At 43.2% G+C, this 22,426-nt stretch overlaps 1 protein-coding gene across 1 annotated transcript; it reads left to right on the forward strand.

Moving 5' to 3' along the window:
- Nucleotides 1-1,256: 1,256 nt before the first annotated feature.
- On the forward strand, nt 1,257-20,924 carry LOC135539025 (glypican-5-like). The gene is made up of 3 exons (XM_064964911.1): nt 1,257-1,658; nt 9,060-9,221; nt 20,161-20,924. The coding sequence occupies exons 1-3, from the start codon at nt 1,493-1,495 to the stop codon at nt 20,922-20,924; spliced, it is 1,092 nt and encodes a 363-aa protein (XP_064820983.1). The 5' UTR covers nt 1,257-1,492.
- Nucleotides 20,925-22,426: the final 1,502 nt, after the last annotated feature.

Raw genomic sequence — 22,426 nt, forward strand, 5'->3', positions numbered from 1 at the left:
AGTGTGATTGGGGAATGCAAACGAGGTGTGAATGGAACAAGACAAAACCAATGGATAATTGAAGAATGGAGCGGCGATGGCGAGAAAGCCGGTGACGTCGACAGCCGAACGTCGCCCGAACAATGAGAGGGGCCGACTTCGGCGGAACTCGTGACAAAGAGTTGTACTCAGTGATGAGTTGTATTGGATTTGTCCCAGACATAATTCTTTGTATATAGGACAAAAAGTACATTTCTTTGATAATTGTTTTCCATTATTACTTTAGTGCCTTATTACAAACAGGATGCATGTTTTTGAATATTTTTATTCTGTACAGGCTTCCTTCTTTTCAGTCTGTCATTTAGGTTAGATTTGTGGAGTAACTACAATGTAATTGATGCATCCTCAGTTTCCTCCTATCACAGACATTTAACTCCGTAACTGTTTTAAAATCACCGTTGGCTTCATGGTGAAATCCCTGAGCGGTTTCCTTCTTCTTCGTTAACTGAGTTAGGAAGAACTCTTGTATCTTTGTAGTGACTGGGATTATTGATACACCATCCAAAGTGTAATTAATAACTTCCCCATACTCAAAGGGATATTCAATGTCTGCTTTTTTATTTTAACCCATCTACCAATAGGTGCACTTCTTTCGAGGCATTGGAAAACCTTTCTCGTCTTTGTCGTTGAATCTGTGCTTGAAATTCACTGCTCAACTGAGGGACCTTACAGATATTTTGTTTAATAAAAATATATATATATATGTATTTAACTTTATTTAATTGTACGTGTGGGGTACAGAGATTGGGTATTCATTCAAAAATCATGTTTACACCATTATTGCGCTCAGAGTTAATCCATGCAATTTATTATGTGATTTGCTAAGCACATTTTTACTCCTAACTCTATTTACGCTTGCCATAACAAAGGAGTTGAATTCTTATTGACTCGAGATTTCAGCTTTTTATTTGTTTTTCATTTGTAACAATTTCTGAAAACAATTCACTTTGACATTATGGGTGTTGATCAGTGACACAAAATCTAATCAATTTTAAATTCAGGCTGGAACACAACAAAAAGTGTGAAAAGTCAAGGGGTGTGAATACTTTCTGAAGAAACGAATATGTTTTTTTTGCTGTCTTGTGTGTGATGTTTCAGACCGAGCATTTCAATAGTGTATGTTGGTTTGCACGGTGTGTACGTGTACGTGTGTGTGATATTCAGAGAGAGAGCGCGAGCGAGAGAGTGCGCAGCTGTAACCTACCAGAGAACGGTGTTGCACTTTCTGAAGCACACGGATTTTAAGGTGATAGCCTACTTAGAGTGTAAACGTCGGGCGCTCTATTGAACAGACCCAAGAATGTGAAATTTGAACAGACCGATGCAGTTGATAAGGACAGCGAATTTGTTTTGGGATTGTATTTGGCTACTTTAATAGCCTATTAGGCTACTTTTACAAACGGCCATACCACTGCCAGGATACCTTCATAGTCTATCTGATTGAAATGGTGCAATGTTCCGAAGGATACTCCAACGCGTTGACTTTTGGTTGATTTGGGTAACAGTTGTACTATGTGGAGCTTCTGGTGCAGGAGCGCACAGTTGCCATGAGGTTAAAACGGCTTTCCAATTGCGCCAGATCGGCTCGTTGAAATGGGTCCCCGAGGCACCTGGAACAGGTTAGTGCGCACTTGATCTAGCAGGTCCTAACACATGTTGTGTCCAGGAGCCAGATTCCCGCCGCTTGTGCACCTGTGCGTGCTGTGCACCCGTTTCTTTTCCATTCTTTTCCTTAAGGTATTGATACCTCAAAATCATAGAAATGTACAAATTGTTTACATTAATGTTAAGTGTCATTTAGCCTGTTCATTTTTCAGAAAAAAAATGAAGTTCTTACTCATGTTAAAGCTTACACATGGTTCCCTGTGCTGTGAATAGGACAAATACACATAGTGAACAATGACGTATAGGCTACTTCATTGGTAGTGACAGCAGTAATGCGCTCATAGGATCGTTCACATTGTCAAAACTCGCACAAATACATTGCAAGCTTACTCAAGTTTTCTGTCTGATACTGAAATTATATTTCCTTTCCACATTAATGCATGTCATCCTCCTGATCCGAATATATTTTTCAGCTACATCAGACAGAGATATGCCAATGAAAATGTTATAGGTTAGGTGATGGATGGCAAAATGAGCAAAAACTGTGGCAAAGATTCAAGAGAAAGATTCAAGCAAAACTGCCTAGCAAGTAGGCCTAATAGTTAATGCTTTATCTTTGTGTATAAATCATAATTCCAAGAACTGGATGTGAGTCCCAAGGGTCCCAATCTTTTATTTTTTTAATTTTCAAATACTGAGCTTATTATATGGATACAATGGCCATAACTGTGTCATAATCAATAACATTGAAAAAAGTTGTATAAACTAAACACCTACTGAACAGATTGTAAACAACTTGAAAGTTAGAAGCCCCTTCATAAATATTTTTAAGGATACCTTAATATGAAGTGTGAGTCAAAACCATTTTGCAATTTAGTTTGGAGATAGTATCATAATCAAATATCCCATTAAAACCAAATAAATACACAAATGCACACAAATATTCTCTTTGTCTCTCTCTCTGTCTCTCTCTCCTCATCTATATTGGTCAGATCAAGTGACCCGAGTCCCAGGGGCCACAATAACTGAGCTGCGTGTTGTGTGTGATCATCTACAGTACATATACAGGTCATTAGGTTTAATAGACTGCTTGTCCTGCTCGAACATCATGGCTATACTTTATACTTCGCCTTTTATGGGGTACAAACTTGTTGTTTTGCATATCAATTTCATGTTGTCTCAGTGGCACATGTAGATACAAGAAAAAAAGAAAATTGGGTCCTCTGGTTTGCTTAATATAAGGAATTTGAAATAATGTTGATACTTAAGTAAATTTAAAACCAAATACTTGTAGACTTTTACTTTGAGTATTTTACTGTGTGACTTTCACTTTTACTTGAGTCCTTTTCTATTAAGGTATCTTTACTTTTACTCAAGTATGACAATTGGGTACTTTTTCTACCATTAATAGAAAGTCTACACCTCCTTGAACTTTTAAAATGTTTTGATGTGTTACAAAGTGGGATTTAAATAGATTTCATTGAAATATTTTGTCATTGATTTATTCCATAATGTCAAAAAAATATTCAAAATAAATATTCAAAATACACAAAATATTCCATAATGTCAAAGTGAAAAGAAAATTCTACACATTTTTACGAAGTAATAAAAATTGAATAACAAAAATATAGTAATTGCGCAAGTATTCACTCCCTTTGTTTAGGCAAGCCTAAATTAGTTCAGAAGTAAAATTTGGCTTAACAATAAGTTATATGGATTCAGTCTGTGTGAAGTAATTATTTTTCATGACTACCCCTTCCTCTGTCCCCCGTACATGCAACATCTGTAAGGTCCTTCAGTCAGGTATTGAATTTCAAGCACAGATTCAAATACAAAAAACTTCTGTCTCGAAAAGCCTCTGTGATTGGTAGATGGGTAACAATAGCAAATCAGACATTGAATATTAAGGCTCCCGAGTGGTGCAACGGTCTTAGGCACTGCATGTTAGTGCTAGAGGCCCTACAGACCCTCGTTCAATCCTGGGCTGTATTACATCTGGCTGTGTCCGGGAGTCCCATAGGGCAGCGCACAATTGGCCCAGTGTTGTCTGGGGTAGGGTTTGACCAGGCTGTCATTGAAAATAAGAATTTGTTCTTATCTGACTTGCCTAATTAAAAAATAAAAATGTATCTTTAAGCATGGTCAAGTTAATAATTATACTGTGGATCATGTATTAAACCACTCAGACACAAAAATGATGCAGTCGTCCTTCTGAACTGAGCTTGAGGACAGGAAGGAAACTAATTAGAGATGAATTCATGAGGCCATTGGTGATTTTAAACAGCTACAGAGTTCAATGGCCTAAATGACAGAGTGAAAAGAAGAATACAGATATACAGAATATGTGCAAGGCACTAAAGTAATACTGCAAAAAAACAATGCAAAGGAATATACTGTTTAGTCAAAATGCAAATCCTTATGTTTGGGGCAATTGTAACACAACACATCTTTACTTTCAAGCATGGGGAGTTTTTCAGGATGAAAAGAAACAGGATGGAGCTAAGCACAGGCAAAATTCAGCTAAGCACCTGCTTCAGTCTGCTTTACACCAGAGACTGGAGAGGAATTCACCTTTCAGCAGGACAATGACCTACAACACAAAGCAACATCTACACTGGAGTTGCTTACCCGAAAGAGTGTTCCTGAGGGGCCAAGTTACATTATTGACTTAAATATGCTTGAAAATCTATGGCAAGACTTGAAAATGGTTGTCTTGCCATGATCCCTAACACTTTTAACAGAGGTTGAATAATTAAAAAAAATAATAAATAGCCAATATCGCACAATACAGATGTGCAAAGCTCTTATAAGACTTACCCAAGAAGACTCACAGCTGTAATTGCTGCCAAATGGGTTTCTAACATGTATTTACACATGAGCGGGAATACTTATCTAATCAAGGTATATTTGTGTTTTATTTTTCATGTGTTTTTCTTCTACTTACATAGTATTTTGTGTAGATCATTGACATACAATTAACAAAATAAAATGTAAAAAAAAAACCTCGGGGGGTTGTAGACTTTATACAGTGGGGCAAAAAGGTATTTAGTCAGTCACCAATTGTACAAGTTCTCCCACTTAAAAAGATGAGAGAGGCCTGTCATTTTCATCATAGGTACACTTCAACTATGACAGACAAAATGAGAAAAAAAATCCCGAAAATCACATTGTAGGATTTTTCATGAATTTATTTGCAAATTATGGTGGAAAATTAGTATTTGGTCAATAACAAAAGTTTATCTCAATACTTTGTTATATACCCTTTGTTGGCAATGACAGAGGTCAAACGTTTTCTGTAAGCCTTCACAAGGTTTTCACACACTGTTGCTGATATTTTGGCCCATTCCTCCATGCAGATCTCCTCTAGAGCAGTGACGTTTTGGGGCTGTTGCTGGGCAACATGGACTTTCAACTCCCTCCAAAGATTTTCTATGGGGTTGAGATCTGGAGACTGGCTAGGCCACTCCAGGACCTTGAAATGCTTCTTACGAAGTCACTCCTTCGCTGCCCGGCCGGGGTGTTTGGGATCATTGTCATGCTGAAAGAACCAGCCACGTTTCATCTTCAATGCCCTTGCTGATGGAAGGAGGTTTTCACTTAAATCTCACGATACATGGCCCCATTCATTCTTTCCTTTACACGGATCAGTCGTCCTGGTCCCTTTGCAGAAAAAAAGCCCCAAAGCATGATGTTTCCACCCCCATGCTTCACAGTAGGTATGGTGTTCTTTGGATGCAACTCAGCATTCTTTGTCCTCCAAACACGACGAGTTGAGTTTTTACCAAAACGTTCTATTTTGGTTTCATCTGACCATATGACATTCTCCCAATCTTCTTCTGGATCATCCAAATGCTCTCTAGCAAACTTCAGACGGGCCTGGACATGTACTGGCTTAAGCAGGGGGACACGTCTGGCACTGCAGGATTTGAGTCCCTGGCGGCGTAGTGTGCTACTGATGGTATGCTTTGTTACTTTGGTCCCAGCTCTCTGCAGGTCATTCACTAGGTCCCCCCGTGTGGTTCTGGGATTTTGCTCACCGTTCTTGTGATCATTTTGACCCCACGGGGTGAGATCTTGCGTGGAGCCCCAGATCGAGGGAGATTATCAGTTGTCTTGTTTGTGTTCCATTTCCTAATAATTGCTCCCACAGTTGATTTCTTCAAACCAAGCTGCTTACCTATTGCAGATTAAGTCTTCCCAGCCTGGTGCAGGTCTACAATTTTGTTTCATGTGTCCTTTGACAGCTCTTTGGTCTTGGCCATAGTGGAGTTTGGAGTGTGACTGTTTGAGGTTGTGGACAGGTGTCTTTTATACTGATAACAAGTTCAAACAGGTGCCATTAATACAGGTAACGAGTGGAGGACAGAGGAGCCTTTTAAAGAAGAAGTTACGGGTCTGTAAGAGCCAGAATTCTTGCTAGTTTGTAGGTGACCAAATACTTATTTTCCACCATAATGTGCAAATAAATTCATTAAAAATCCTACAATGGGATTTTCTGGATTTTTTTTCTCATTTTATCTGTCATAGTTGAAGTGTACCTATGATGAAAATTACAGACGTCTCTCATCTTTTTAAGTGGGAGAACTTGCACAATTGGTGGCTGACTAAATACTTTTTTGCTCCACAGTATATGCACTGTATATTCATGTGTGGTATCGTATGATCACTGTGCCTTTTTATTTATTTCAGTCTTAATAAGCCCCCTGTTCCTGTGTCCCTCTGCAGTGTCTATCACTTGCACTGTGGTATTTTAATGTACAGTGCATGCATAACATCTTGTCCTTGGGGGAAAGTGTCACAGACACTGAATCCAGCCACAGCAATGCATTCTGGGGCAAATGGGGGCTGACTCCAACAGCTGAGGAGACACTGGGCTTTGTCTATTAGCACCCTGAGCCCCTTTCCCTTCACTGCTGTTTGCCCTCATCCTTATTAACTGTCACACACATTGTTTGCATAAGTTGGTTAGAAAGTTTAGCAGGTGGAGGAAGCACAGAAAATAGAATGAGATGCTCGTATTCATTTAGAGGGTGATCACATTGAGGAGTGGATGTACGGGTGGGTTGTGGAAGATGTTTTTCACCACTGTGCTGCCGATGCCCAGTAGTGTAGGGCATGTTGTGGTGGTAGTGGGGATTGGGAAGGGGCCTGCTTTTTCCCATCTCGTGATCCCAATCAGCTGTTCTTCAGCTTGGTTTATAGTATCTTGTCAATGTCAGATTCCTCACACAGGAGACGAGTATGGTAATCATGAATCCTCACACTTTCACTGCCTCTCAACCCCCTCTCAGGAGCTTGCTGTGAATGTGTATGACACTGTGTCCTGTCCTCCTCATCGCTCAGCTTACCTCCAATTCTGTCCTCATACGTGGGATTGAAAGACATGTGAGATTTACTGTTTACTGTTTAAGACTTACTTTTAAGTGATATGAACATGCAGCGGTTGTATTGGGGGCTTCTGAGCCTGAGAAAAGCCATACTTGCGAGGACCAGACAGACATTGCTATTTCACACAACTGTGATAACATTTTGATACTTGAACAACAGAACATCCAGTGCATGTAAGTCTACATTAGCTGTCATCAGTCACATGATTGATTTGTTCACACAATGCTGTCATGATTGACACGTCCAATGATTTAGGCCTGGTTGAGTTTTTAAGCATGTTAACTCTGGTGAGCTTAAACTCAGCTGCATCGCTCCGTTTCCTTCTGCATCTTCCTCTCTCTGCCCTGTTGGAGCTATTTGGACTTTGATTCAGTTCTGGCCAGATAGCCAAAGTCTATTTCTGAAGCTCTTTCTCTCTCTCTCTCTCGTTCCTGGCTCCACTTTCACATGCTGGTGTATTAGTTTCATATGGGAGATCAAGCTGATGGTGAGCCAGCTTGGGGGGTGGGGTGAGGGGGTGAGGGGGTGGGGTGGGGGGTGGGGGGGGGGAGGTGAGCGAGGACATCGGCTAGAGTGGCTAAAGTGTGCCAGGGTCACCCTGGACCTCATCCAAATGAGATTGTATTAGGGGACTCTTTGTTAACTGAAAGGGAACTTGAAAACAGTATACACTGAGTGTACAAAACATTAGGAACACCTTCCTAACATTGAGTTGCATCCCTTTTTGCCTTCAAAGCGACTCAATTCGTCCGGGTATGGACTCTACAAGGTGTCGAAAGCATTCCACAGGGATTCTGGCCCATGTTGACTCCAATGCTTCCCACAGTTGTGTCAAGTTGGTTGGGTGTCCTTTGGGTGAGGGACCATTCTTGATACACATGGGAAACTGTTGAGCGTGAAAAACCCAGCAGCGTTGAAGTTCATGACAAACTCAAACCGGTGCACCAGGCACCTACTACCATACCCTGTTCAAAGACACTTAAACCTTTTGCCTTGCCCAGTCACCCCCTGAATGGCACACATACACAATCCATGTCTCAATTGTCTCAAGGGTTAAAAATCCTTCTTTAAACTTTCTCCTCCCCTTCATCTACACTGATTGAAGCAGATTTAACAAGTGACATCAATAAGCGATCATAGCTTTCACCTGGATTCACCTGGTCAGTCTATGTCATGGAAAGAGTAGGTGTTCTTAATGTTTTGTACACTCAGTGTAGATGCCCATCAGAAATAAATGTAGAGAAATAATGTGTTGGAACCATTTATTCACTATTTATTTATTAAACTATTTGAGTAAGTATTATTAACCACATTTGGCCAAAGCTTCTAGCACACTTGAGCTATGTATTTCATATTGACACCTCAGTTGAGGTGTGTCATGTTAAAGATTGTCTGTTATATTGACAAGATAGTCAAGTGACAGCTCTAACAATGGAAATACATTGCCTCATAGATGAGAGGCAGACGGGAGGAGACGAGATCAGGTGGGACCATTCTAGCCAATGAGAGGGCAGATACTCATGTGACCAACAGACCATAGAGATAGATAGAGGACTCATCTCTGTATCTGTGCCATTATAGCGTCTGGGACAGCATGGGCAGTGCAATCTCCATTTTAAGGTAGTCCATTTTCTTCTTCTTCATTGGCTGATTGTTCCCAACTCATAGGAATCCCCACCCAGTTGACTACTTTAAAATGGTGAAAGACCTCAATGGCAATGTCCATGCTATCTCTATGACAACATCACAACTCCGATATATAGTACATTTCTTTCAAAGTTGCCGAAATGCCACCTGCGTCCACTTATATCAGTGAATTCGTAACAACCTAACTATTAAGAAACTTCTATTGCAATTACATTTTTTGTTGAACAAATTCCACACTCTCTCATTGACCTCTATACAGAAATTCCTCACTATGTGGGCTTGTTTTTATGGACAGATTTTGGGCGGAGTAAAACCTCTTGCTTCGCTTCTTCCTCTCTAGTCAGGTTTGTTGTTATAATATGTTTCCTCTTCTTTCCCAGATGGTGAGCTTCAGATCTGCAAGCACCCAGGCCCGTCATGTTGCACACGCAAGATGGAGGAGAGTTACCAGGCAGCAGTGCGCAGAGAGACTCTCCAGAACATCCGTTCCTACAGCTTTGAGCTCAAGTACCTCATTGTGGGCCATTCCTCTGCCTTCCAGGGTAAGGATATGGGGGGCCTGTGGGACAGGGCGAGGAGAGGGGCGTGGGATGATGTTAGAATATATTCAACAAAACATGTAATTGCTATTGAAGTCTCTTAATGGTTAGGTTGTTACGAATTCACTGATATCCCGAGAGAGCCATGATTCACTGAGAACCACTTCAGTGGCATTTGATATTGGTTTTGTACTGTTCAATATTGGCTTTTAAAGCAAATATTTAGCCAGGCCTCACATTGAGAAATTAATAACTTGACTACTGCGCTCTGTATCTCTATCTGTCTAAGTCTGTCTCTGCCTCTGTCACGCTCTCTCTCTCTCTCTCTCTCTCTCTCTCTCTCTCTCTCTCTCTCTCTCTCTCTCTATTCAGCCATGTAGAGTAGAGAATACACAGCAGGTCTTGTTCTGAACCAATGAAAGACAGGGAGGGAAAAATGTTTACATTCACTGAGTATCCCTGGAGATGTGTTAACATTTGAATCAATCTGTCTCTCTAACGAGCTGTCCTGAATGGGAAGGAAGAATAGTGGAGTTATCCTGCTCTGCTTTTCACAGAGAGGGCTGCTGGGCGGTTGCCTGGCTACCCAAACTCCTTGCTCCTGCCAAGCTCTATGCCCGCCCATGGATGTTAGTTTCTGCTCCGCAATGAGTCTGGATCTGAGTACCTTCCCTACTATTTCTAGAATGGCAATACATTCTAGATCGTTTGATTGCTCCCAGAAACCGATGGGTTGGGCGTTTATAAAATTAATATTCTGGTTGGTTAGAGATCTAATCGCTGATTACTTTGTTTTATACAATGTCCCTCATTTTGATGTCAACACAAACGACTTCAATGATTGCGTCTCAGACTGAAGTATGTAGCGAATGATAGAGCAGCGGAATAATTCAGTTTGAGTCGTCAGGCAAGCTGGGTGGCTGGTCCCTGGCTTCTCAGAAAGGGAGGTTTTCTGGGCCTTTTATCTCTGCTGAAAGACAGATGATGTCAGTGAGTGATGTGAACAGTGTCCTCTGAGGATGCCTGCCGGGTCACTGCTCACTGGGCTTTCAGCAGTGGGTTTGCTGAGGTAACCTGATCTAATTGGCTTCTAGAATAAGGCATCTCATTACAACAAACATTTCACTCAAAGCATTATCATAGCAGTTTACATGTATGTGTTTGTGTTTATATGTGTTTACATGTATTTTTGTTTTGTGTCTGTTTCTGTGGATGTATGCTGTGTGTACAATGTGTTTAAGTGCCTCAAACCTGATGCAGTTGGAGTTCAGAGGAAGTACACTCGAAAATGTTAAGATTTGCATATTTTGCTGTCATTCTGTATCACTTTCAGATGTGATCATTAGCCTTTTGCTGTACTTCTTAATGTGTATATAATGTTCGCAGCATTTTGTTTACTGCTGTATTCCCTCTCTACTGAGTACTTCTTTAAACGCTACCCTCTGGTCCCCCTGACATCTGCTTCATTTCATCTCTCCTCTGAAGCCTCTTACAAATTCGTCTCTGGGAAAAGATCTAAGGTCCTGCCACCTACTTGTGAGAAATAGGTGATGGACACGAATGGTAACAAATGATTCATGAGTTACATCTGAACCTCATTTTGACTAGGCTCAGAATGCGCCATAACACCCAATGACCATTCAGCAGCCTAAATAAGCTTGAGTTAATTTAGGCTTTAGGCTGTTGCAGGGCCTATACCGGTCTGTATCCCTACACTCCATGCCCACCACCAAAGACTACACATTTACCCAAGTACCTAAGCACTACTTGTTGAAACCCTCAGAGGATAGAGTAGATTGGACAGACTTACTGACACAACCCTGCCAGGCGGTGCAGAGACATGACACTGATCTTGCCATTTAGAACCTGCCAAGCTCAAACTTATGACCAGGGTGTGTCTTGGCCCAATGTGGGTGTTGGGGGTGGGAATGGGGACCAGGCAAGGCATATGGGGTCAGCACTGCAGAGACCTAGGATATCCCCTTCAATCTGTCCCATTAAGGAGCCTATAGCATAAATGGACGACATGGCCAGGACAGGAGTCAGGATAGCAGTCTTGGGACTCAGTAGTCAGTTATTGTGCTTGATGACCTGCATGACCCCCTGTCCAGGCTGCTGGTCTGACCCTATCACAAATGAGCATGGGCTCATCACATGATCCCTAAGTAATCCCTGCCCTGTCACTCGATGCCCCTGTGTTTTGGACGCCGTTGCTAGGATAGGATACGTCCACATAGGGAAAAGAGTTGGAGATCCCTGATTCAGTGCACCTGGTTTTGAAAAGTGAGACTTATGGATCGCACACCTTCTTGTCACCGCTCACCAACCCCCCCCCCCCCCCCTCCCACCCTCTCCTCTGTCTGTGGCCCACATAGGGTTAAGATCTCCAGCTTCCGTCCAGGAACCTGGAGGTGCGAACCAGTATCACATTTACAGCTCGGTCGTTCCCACACCGGATTTGCTGAGCTGTGTGTATGTGTGTGTTTGTGTGAATATACAGTATACATATGTTCCTGCATTGGTGTGTCATTGGAAGCCTGTCACTCTCTCTGTAACTCTATATTGGTAGTTGCAGCGTGGCTTAACCTTCATGACAGGCTCTTGTGGAACTGATTTGCACACATAATTGGAAACGCATGTGGGTGAAACTGAGAAGACTGAGGAGGAGTCCGTCCTGACATGAGACTACAGTTGTAGGTTGTCATCTGTCTGTGTAAAGGGCACCCAGAGGCACCCCATGGAAATGGTTTGTGTCCCACACACGGGAATGTCTGAACCAGCCCTCTTGTTGGAAACACTCAAGAATGCAGATATTGCATGGTCAAATAATGTATCATAGTACATTTCAAATACTGTTTTTGTGTGTCTGTAAATCAGGAAAAAAAACAACCACAATTTCACAACCTTTAAACATTCATATGTCAGTGAATTGTTTCTTGACGTTAGGATGATATGAGTAGCACCTCTGATTTCAGTCTCCAGTCTGCTACATATCCAGGTTCCCTGGTGTCAGAGTATGGGATATACCCGTGGCCGTGAGTCCAAGCTGGTCACACAGGGATACATTTGGCCCTGGAAACTGTAGACTGCATGCCAGTCATCTGTGTCTTACGGGGTCCCTTTGATTCCAGTCAGCTCCTAGGTTATATGAGCCAGCAGTAGACATATTAGAGAGAGAGGCCCTCCAGAGCAGCTTGACTGGCTTGCCGGGGACAGGACAGTGCCCCTGCTACACCCTGGTACCATGTTCCAGAACCTCCATTTCAGTTTTAGGCTGTGTACTCATCCCATTTAACCAAATTATCCAAAGCTGGGTTGTTGAGATGTTGGAAATGAAAAAAAAAACAACAACATCAATTTCAAAAACAGGGTTTGGGTTTAGTATGGCCAATTGTACAATAGAATAGTACAGTAGTCAGTCAGGGTATGCGTATGAGCTGTAAATGGTAAAGGGCTAATCATAGTGTCCCTACTGGTCTCCCTCTGTATGTACAGGATGTTTCATTAGGGTCTCCTCTCAGTCCTCAGCCTGCAGCTGCTCTCCAGCTCTTCCTTTTCCCACAGTCTGAGTAAATACTTCCTATCAACCTGGGAAACACCACAGCCCACTAAACCTGGGCTATGCTCATAGACTGTGACTATTCTGGTCATGAGTGGGACATTCTCTGACAGTGGCTGGCTTTGTGCATGGAGGATTTGCCTATACATTGTAGGAGGGTGGTGCAAGTCTTCTCAAGTTGGTTTTATTGACAGTAGAAAATTAGATTCCACTGAACTGCAATAGTTGTATCTTTTCCAACCCATGACATGGTACTCCTTAGTGTTGCTCACTCAACTGTCTTGTGTGCATCATTAAGGAAGGAGGTATTGGCACTGTTCTGTCATTGAAGACTCAGATGCAGCTGAACGGTTCACTTGATATGGATGAAAATACCCAGGGGGGAAATGCTGACAGTCTGCACTTGAACTTCATAGTCATTGTTTGATTTCAAATCCAAGCCCCAAAAAGTAAAAAAGGGTTCACTGTCCCAATAATTACAGAGGGCACTGTAATTCATATCATAGGCCTACTAGTACTGTAGAGCTCTTTTTTTACTTGCACACAATATAGCTGGACCACCCCATCCTGTCTCTAGGGGTCCACAGCACTGCAGCGCCCCAACCCAACACACCCCACTCAGCTTTACGATCTTAGTGAAACATTCATGATTGGTTTCAGGTGTGATAGGCCAAGCCCAGAGTGTCAGCCAACATTACGGCAGACCCCCAGGGCCAGGACTGAGCAACCGAGCAGCTAGGGATTGCCCACAATAGGTATTTCCCCTGACGTGGGCATGTTCTCAATATAGACTCCTTTTGTCATACAGTTTTCCATATAAGCCATCTAGACCTTATGAGAATTGCACAGTATACCTGTAATCTTGTAATATATAAAATCTAGTGATACATGACTTGACATTTCTGCCATTCATTGTGATATTGTGGAAGGATAACCAACCTAATTAATCATTCCAAAATTAAATCTAGAACCGGCTTCCTCTTTCCAACAAAGCATCCTTCACTCATGCTGCTAAACATACCCTCGTAAAACTGACTATCCTACCGATCCTTGACTTCGGCAAATTGGATGCAGTCTATCACAGCGCAATCCGTTTTGTCACCAAAGCTCCATATACTACCCACCACTGCGACCTGTATGTTCTCGTTGGCTGGCCCGCGCTTCATATTTGTCGCCAGCCCACTGGCTCCAGGTCGTCTATAAGTCTTTGCTAGGTAAAGCCCCGCTTATCTCAGCTCACTGGTCACCATAGCAGCACCCACCCGTAGCACGTGCTCCAGCAGGTATATTTCACTGGTCCAGTTCTCTGCTGCCAATGACTGGAATGAATTGCAAAAATTACTGAAGCTGGAGACTTATATCTCCCTCACTAACTTTAAGCAACAGCTGTCAGAGCAGCTCACTGATGATCACTGCACCTGTACATAGCCCATCTGTAAATAGCCCATCCAACTACCTCATTCCCATATTGTTATTATTATGTATGTCTTTGCTCTTTGCACCCCAGTATCTCTACTTGCACATTCATCTTCTGCACATCTATCACTCCTTTGTTTAATTGCTGAATTGTAATTACTTCGCCACTATGGCCTATTTATTGCCTTACCTCCCTAATCTTACCTCATTTGCACACACTGTATATAGATTTTTTTTTCTATTGTGTTATTGACTGTATGTTTGTTTAATCTATGTGGAACTCTGTGTTGTTGTTTGTGTCGCACTGCTTTGCTTTATCTTGGCCAGGTCGCAGTTGCAAATGAGAACTTGTTCTCAACTGGCCGACCTGGCTAAATAAAGGTGAAATAAATAAATAAACCTTCCAATGAATGGAAATGCATTTGTTAGCCGCTATGAATGCTAGGTTACACAGTTTCTTCTGAAAACAGTCTCCAGTATCCACATTTCCAAGCAAACATAAACAGAGAGAAGGGGGAATCTGTAGACATGCAGAGAAAAAACAACATACACTTTTCCAGAATTCAGCCGGCCTTCACAAGAGAATAACATATGCATGATGTTCAGTTTTCCTGGCATATAGCACATTCTGTGGATAGTCTTAAACTGCAGTAATGTATGCCTGAGATCATATGAACATGACTGGGCATTCAAACATACACTATAAATACAAAAGTACTTGGACACCCCTTCAAATTAGTGATTTGGCAATTTCAGCCACACCCATTGCTGACAGGTGTATAAAATCGAGCACACAGCCATGCAATCTCCATAGACAAACATTGCCAGTAGAATGGCCTTACTGAAGAGCTTAATGACTTTCAACATGGCACCGTCATAGGATGCCACCTTTCCAACTAATCAGTGCGTCAAATTTCTGCCCTGCTAGAGCTGCCCTGGTCAACTGTAAGTGTTGTTATTGTGAAGTGGAAACGTCTAGGAGCAATAACGGCTCAGCCGCGAAGTGGTAGGCCACACAAGCTCACAGAACGGAACTGCTGAGTGCTGAAGTGCGTTTGTTCTCGGTTGCAACACTCACTACCGAATTCCAAACTGCCTCTGGAACGAACCTCAGCGAAAGAACTGTTCGTCGGGAGCTTCATGAAATGGATTTCCGCACACAAGCCTAAGTTCACCATGCGCAATGCCAAGCGTCGGCTGGAGTGGTGTAAAGCTCGCAGCCATTGGTCTCTGGAGCAGTGGAAACCTGTTCAGATAAGACATGACAAAGAAATACCTTGCTGTACATTTATACATTCAATTATCCAAGAATATAATAAATGGTTCAATAATTGAAATGACCATTATTCCAAGATCCCAGACTCTGGCCTACCTATCAAATCAAGATGGAACTTTGTATCCATTCACTGATTGTTATAATATACTACACAATGTGTCACCATCTGGTCCTGCTAAGACATGATGAGCATAGTGTTGTATACTGACTGTGCACCATGACAGTGAAGCCTGCAGATATGTTTATACCGTGTCAGTGTGAAAAGGGAAACTGACAGATCAATAATGTTACGTTGCTATACTGACTGTGATTGGGGCAAAATAATATCTGATGTTAGCCAACTTTTGGCTTGCTTTAATGGTACATCGACTGGCAAAAAACGAGCCAAATTAATTTACTTATGTTGATACGGGACCAAACAAAGGCAATTTCAGAATGTGGGAGGGTCATGTCCCACCGTCCCCAGTGAATGTTGTGCCCCTGGGGTAAAGGGTTAGGTTCAATTGTTTGGTCCCCACAAGGTTGGAAAAACCAAGGTGTGTGTGTGTGTGTGTTGTGTGAGCGTGCGTGGATGTGTCTTTGTTTAATAGATGGGACACATACTGTAAATATCTATAAGTGTGTGAGATGTGTAGGTGCCTAATGTCTGAGTATGTATAATGTGTCATTCTCTCCTATGAGTATGTGTGTGGGAGGGTGAAAGTCCATCAGTGAATGTAATTCTCTGTGGAGTTTTTGAACATTAGAAACCATTTCCCCTGGCTTCCCACCTGCATTCCAATTGCTCGTTACTCAATGGGACATTTCTGGCAAACGCAGCATTATAGCAGCTGTCGAAGTGGTCGTCCCATTCCTGACAAGACAGTTTTACTAACTCCATTAGTAGTAATGTATTGCATTGACAATGTTTGCTTTTAAGCGTACTTCATCTATTTAATTGTATTTGTTGAACTTGAGTACTTTGAGTACATACTTGTGCATTCTAAGTAGTTAAATAACAGAGCTGATGATGACACCAAACAAACATTTTTGTGTGTGTAAATCTAAATGCCAGAGGCATCATGCCAGTACAATCTGTTAATTCAGACAAGTATTCATTCTCCGTAACCCCCCCCCCACTTCTTGCAGTTCCACCTGTTGGTCTCCCTCCTCCACCCCCTCATCCCCTCCACCCTCCCTTTTCTAAACGCCAAATCCTGGGAAGCTGGATTAGGGGTTTGGGGTCAAATGCTTTACAGGAGAAGGTTACCCTTTTCACAGTGCTAGAATGGTTTGCTTGGGTGCTGCTGTCGAGTTTGCAGTCAAGCCAGTAAATGTGAGAATGTGACTTGGTGAAATGTAGGAAACGTAAAATAGGCTTCAGTATGACTGATAAGAACACATGCAGCCAGACGTTTTACATTTTGATCAGTGTTGTCAAAAAAGGTTATGAAACTGTAATGACCGATGGTCTGATTAGAGGTAGTGGGGTGCTCAGGGGCTTAGGGGTGGAGATGGTATGTCCTCTCTGGTCATAAAAAAGGTTGTATAATCTGTGATCATGTCTCTTTAATGACATACCTGGCCTGGGAACATCACGCTTCACTGATAAACACAGGGATTACAGTTTTTCTCAATTGCTAAAACACAAAAACCCATTGGCTGAACAAATTTCTCAGTTGCCTCGACTCATTTAGCTAATTATGCAGTCTGTTGTCAATACCTTAAACCATTTCACATGGTAAAACACAATTTGCAGATCTCACTTAGACTTTTCAGCAAAACTCTAAACACATTCTCATTCTCAAAGCACATTCTGCACTCTAATGCACATGTCATCCATACTGGTAAACACACGTGGCAACAATCAAATACAAATAGAGAACATTTGTCATTGATTGAACACTTTTATTTATTTCACCTTTATTTAACCAGGTAGGCTAGTTGAGAACAAGTTCTCATTTGCAACTGCGACCTGGCCAAGATAAAGCTTAGCAGTGTGAACAGACAACACAGAGTTACACATGGAGTAAACAATTAACAAGTCAATAACACAGTACAAAAAAAGGCGAGTCTATATACATTGTGTGCAAAAGGCATGAGGAGGTAGGCGAATAATTACAATTTTGCAGATTAGCACTGGAGTGATAAATGATCAGATGGTCATGTACAGGTAGAGATACTGGTGTGCAAAAGAGCAGAAAAGTAAATAAATAAAAACAGTGTGGGGATGAGGTAGGTGAAAATGGGTGGGCTATTTACCAATAGACTATGTACAGCTGCAGCGATCGGTTAGCTGCTCAGATAGCACATGTTTGAAGTTGGTGAGGGAGATAAAAGTCTCCAACTTCAGGGATTTTGCAATTCGTTCCAGTCACAGGCAGCAGAGTACTGGAACGAAAGGCGGCCAAATGAGGTGTTGGCTTTAGGGATGATCAGTGAGATACACCTGCTGGAGCGCGTGCTACGGATGGGTGTTGCCATCGTGACCAGTGAACTGAGATAAGGCGGAGCTTTACCTAGCATGGACTTGTAGATGACCTGGAGCCAGTGGGTCTGGCGACGAATATGTAGCGAGGGCCAGCCGACTAGAGCATACAAGTCGCAGTGGTGGGTGGTATAAGGTGCTTTAGTGACAAAACGGATGGCACTGTGATAAACTGCATCCAGTTTGCTGAGTAGAGTGTTGGAGGCAATTTTGTAGATGACATCGCCGAAGTCGAGGATCGGTAGGATAGTCAGTTTTACTAGGGTAAGTTTGGCGGCGTGAGTGAAGGAGGCTTTGTTGCGGAATAGAAAGCCGACTCTTGATTTGATTTTCGATTGGAGATGTTTGATATGAGTCTGGAAGGAGAGTTTACCACTCAAAATTGATTTAACCTGTTTCAAATGATGCGACACAACCAATATAAGCCAGTTCAGAGAGCAAACAGGTTGTTGAAGGTGGGAAGGAGAATAATGAAGAATGAAGAACGTCTGAGAATGGATACTGTAGTACAGTGCATTGTAGGCTATATGCTGTACAATGGACAAATTGTATGGCCCTGAACATTGTGCTTTCCATTTATTAACAGTACTGACTGCTCAATATATTTTGACTGGTTGCAGGTTCATATCAACAAAGAACAAGAATTACAGTATCACAGAGACAAAGGACAAGTTTGTGAGATGCAGGGTACAGTACTGTAAAAATAGGGGTACAAGGAGGAGGAAGAAGTCCTCAAGGACATTAGTCACTTGTCATGAATCACCATGACCGTAACCACATTTTTCAAAGCTGGGTTGTGCCATCTTTTTAAACGTATTATGTTGAATGAAGGTTAAATAAAAAATAAACAAAATAAATCACACACTTACGGTAAGGTATTTTCAGGGCGTTATTACAGACACCAATTGCTCAGCATAGGGTGCAGGAATAGTACCAGGCTTTCTCAATTTAACCCTGACAGATCTTCCAGCCAAGAATACCCAGTCAGTCAGTCAGTAGGTTTCTGTTTCAGCTGTGGGCTGCCTGCCTGTCGTTGAACCGGGATGGTTCCTTCTAAGCTGTGGAAGTACATGGTGTTTGCCTATGTACATATCTCCTTATACAGCCCCAATAATGATTCCATTAATTGAGTTGATTGTGAAATTCTCTAATTTCTGTGTCTGTTTTGGATTAAAGCTGGAAAGTCTGCTAGATTGCAGTGATTAAAGTAGTGGACTGGCCTTCTACTGACTCACCTTTTGTAGTAAAATAATGTTGTTTGAGAGATCAAGTGTTTTTACGATATCCTAGCTTGATTTGTTTCTCCATGTTTAAAATCAAAATGTGTAGGCTATGTATTTTTTCCAAGCATGTATCTACTGAATAAGCCTAGTTACTAATTGCAGTATTAATGTAGGCTCCAGTTAAAACAGCTCAGTCTGTATTGACAGGAGAGCCTGTGCTAGACAGTGTACTGTACTGAATTTCCATAATCACAAAGCAAAGGCAAGATCCCTGGTTAATGGTTCGGTATGTACAGTAGGGGGCTATAAGTCCTCATTCACTGCTGTGTTCACCTCTCCATCTGTAGATAGCCAGACATATAGAGGGACTAACACAGACAGACAGACAGACAGACAGACAGACAGACAGACAGACAGACAGACAGACAGACAGACAGAGAGACAGAAAACACATCATCCAACACACAGAATGTCTTCCCGACAATAAGTCAGGAACAATAGCAGGCATCTCAAACACAACAGCTGTGATGAGTAATATTACTCCCGTGGGACATTAGGGAGAACTCTGTGTGACTGTGTTGGGAGGGAGTTGGGGGTTTTGTATACTCTAAGTATATAATGGAATTTTTTAGACTTGTATGAGAGGGGTTTTGTGTGTGTGTCTAGCCTGTAGAAGTGTCCCAGTTGCCGTCTCTCTTCCATCTGTCAGAATGCCATCAGACTGACATCAGAACAGGGGCGGGGGGGAGTGTTCCCACTGGACCCAGAACCTCCCCACCCCTCTAAAGTCCTGTTATGTACACACACACACACACACACACACACACACACACACACACACACACACACACACACACACACACACACACACACACACACACACACACACACACACACACACATACTCATTGTAAGATTTTTCATTTTTACAATGTGTTTTCACCATTCCATCTTCTTCTGTCTTTTTTTCTCTCCCCCTCTCTCTTTCTCTGGCTGTGCAGACACGTTCCAGTCTCTTCTGTCGTTCACTCTGAACCTGACCAGTGCTCTGTTTGACAGTGCCTATGAGCCCCTCTCCCAGGAGGCTCGCCCCCTGGTGGCAGACCTCTTCTCCGTCCTCTCTCTCTTCCTGGGAGGAGACGGCAACACCTCCATGGAGCACTCCGTGCACCGCTTCTATGACGACCTCTTCCCACTGGTGTACCGGCGCCTTGTCAACCCTGGCCTGGCCTCGGCCCCGCACTCCTCTGAGCACAGTGAGTGTCTGCGCAAGACGCGTCAGGATGTCAACCCGTTTGGGCCCCACCCTCGTGCCCTGGCTGAGGGGCTGATCCGGGCTCTGAGCACAGGGCGGGCACTGAGCCGGGCGCTGATGATGGGGGCAGAGGTACTGAACGCCACAGAGCGGGCAGGGCTGGCCAGGGAGTGTGGGCGGTCTCTGGTGAGGATGCAGTACTGCCCCCACTGCAGGGGCCTGACCCTGATCCGGCCGTGTGGAGGACTATGTCTTAACGTAATGCGGGGTTGCCTGGTGGGGCTCTCGGAGCTAGACGGGCCCTGGAGGCACTATGTGGCCCTGCTGCAGGAGCTGACGGGGGCCCTGGCCGGGGGCCACGATCTGGAGCTGGCCCTGCTGGGCATCAGGAACCACATCAACGACGCCATCCTGCACGCACAGCTGCATGGGCCACGCATCAGCGCCATCGTGAGTCAGAGCCTCACCCATCACTCACACTTCACCTATCTTAGGACTGTACTGATATGACACACCTCCCAAGGCCCATGAGAACACATCTTGAGCACATTACCACCCCTCACAGGACACATGTCATTGAAAATCATGGTAGGTCTCATCTGTCATATAAAACTTGTTCTCTTAAGTCTTTGTGTTCTCTATTAATGACACCCACAAAAAAAACTCAAGACTCTTCTGTGTAACACCGTGGTGGGCAAGGAGTGATGTGGCAAGGAGATCCTTGGCTGCCTGTTAGGAGTGGGGGGCATGAGGCAGCATGGACCCTCTCTTTTGGCTTTGGACTCAACAGGCTGGGAGATGCGAGGCTGGCAGATTTCTTGGTACTTGTAAAGCAGGGGGCAAGAGAAGAGAGAAGGGAGAATTTGTCTTATTCCACCAAAGCTGAATGTATCCCAGTGAGTCAAACAAGAGACTGTTTACAGAGAAAGACAGACAGGACATGATCTCTTTGCTCACACTAAAGAGAACCTGTCGTGTAGAAAGACATACCAATGTGCATTCTAGCTGAGTGACTTAGTTTAACAAGCTTGAATATTAAGTTATAATGATAATGATTGCACCTGTGGGCCTGATTTAGATTGTGATTATGAATATGATTATAATTGTATTTATGGTAATTAGACATGAAGGATTACACTATATAACACATACCTGTTTATGTTGTACAGAGGTGTTTGGGCAACAGGAGTGGGGGTCCGTGGGCACCATCAGCACCCCTCCCCAACCCATCAGCACCCCTCTCTGTTACTGGCACAGTATTTGTAGTTGTTTTATTACGGTCTCCCTGCCACCCCCAGGATCAAGTGTTGCTCACTCACTGGTTTAGCAGGGCCAGGATGGCTGGTTACCCTCTGGGCCGGCATTTGAGGTCTGGACCCAGAGACGAGAAGGAACCCCCCCCCCTTCTTATGACTCATGCACCTTTCACAAACGTCTGCACGTTCACTCTTTCACACCTTTTGCTTTTCGCCTCCTCTTCCTCCTGCTCCTTTTCCACTGTTTTACATTTCTTTCCCTCCACACAGATGTGTGTGCGCATTTTGTATGCGTGTTTATAATCCTTTATAATGTAGCGGGATTATCATTCTAGATGTCCTGCTGCATGTCTTTCCTGTGGAGATAAACCTCCCCCTACAGTAACATATACCAAACTACCAGAGATAGAGGCGATGTGGGCCTATGTAGCTACAGTAAATCATGTGTTCATGGACAATAACATCCCCTCTTCTGCCTTTCTGACTACTGCTACATAGCCCCTCTCTTTTCCCCTCCACATTCACTTCCCTTCCTCTCTCTTTCCCCCTCCACATTCCCTTCACTACCTCTCTCTTTCCCCCTCCACTACCTCTCTTTTTCCCCCTCCACGACCTCTCTCTTTCCCTCACCACGACCTCTCTCTTTCCCTCACCACGACCTCTCTCTTTCCCCCTCCACGACCTCTCTCTTTCCCCCTCCACGACCTCTCTCTTTCCCCCTCCACGACCTCTCTCTTTCCCCCCTCCACGACCTCT

The sequence above is a fragment of the Oncorhynchus masou genome, unplaced genomic scaffold, assembly GCF_036934945.1.
Source record: "Oncorhynchus masou masou isolate Uvic2021 unplaced genomic scaffold, UVic_Omas_1.1 unplaced_scaffold_3258, whole genome shotgun sequence".
In the NCBI taxonomy this organism is placed as follows: domain Eukaryota; kingdom Metazoa; phylum Chordata; class Actinopteri; order Salmoniformes; family Salmonidae; genus Oncorhynchus; species Oncorhynchus masou.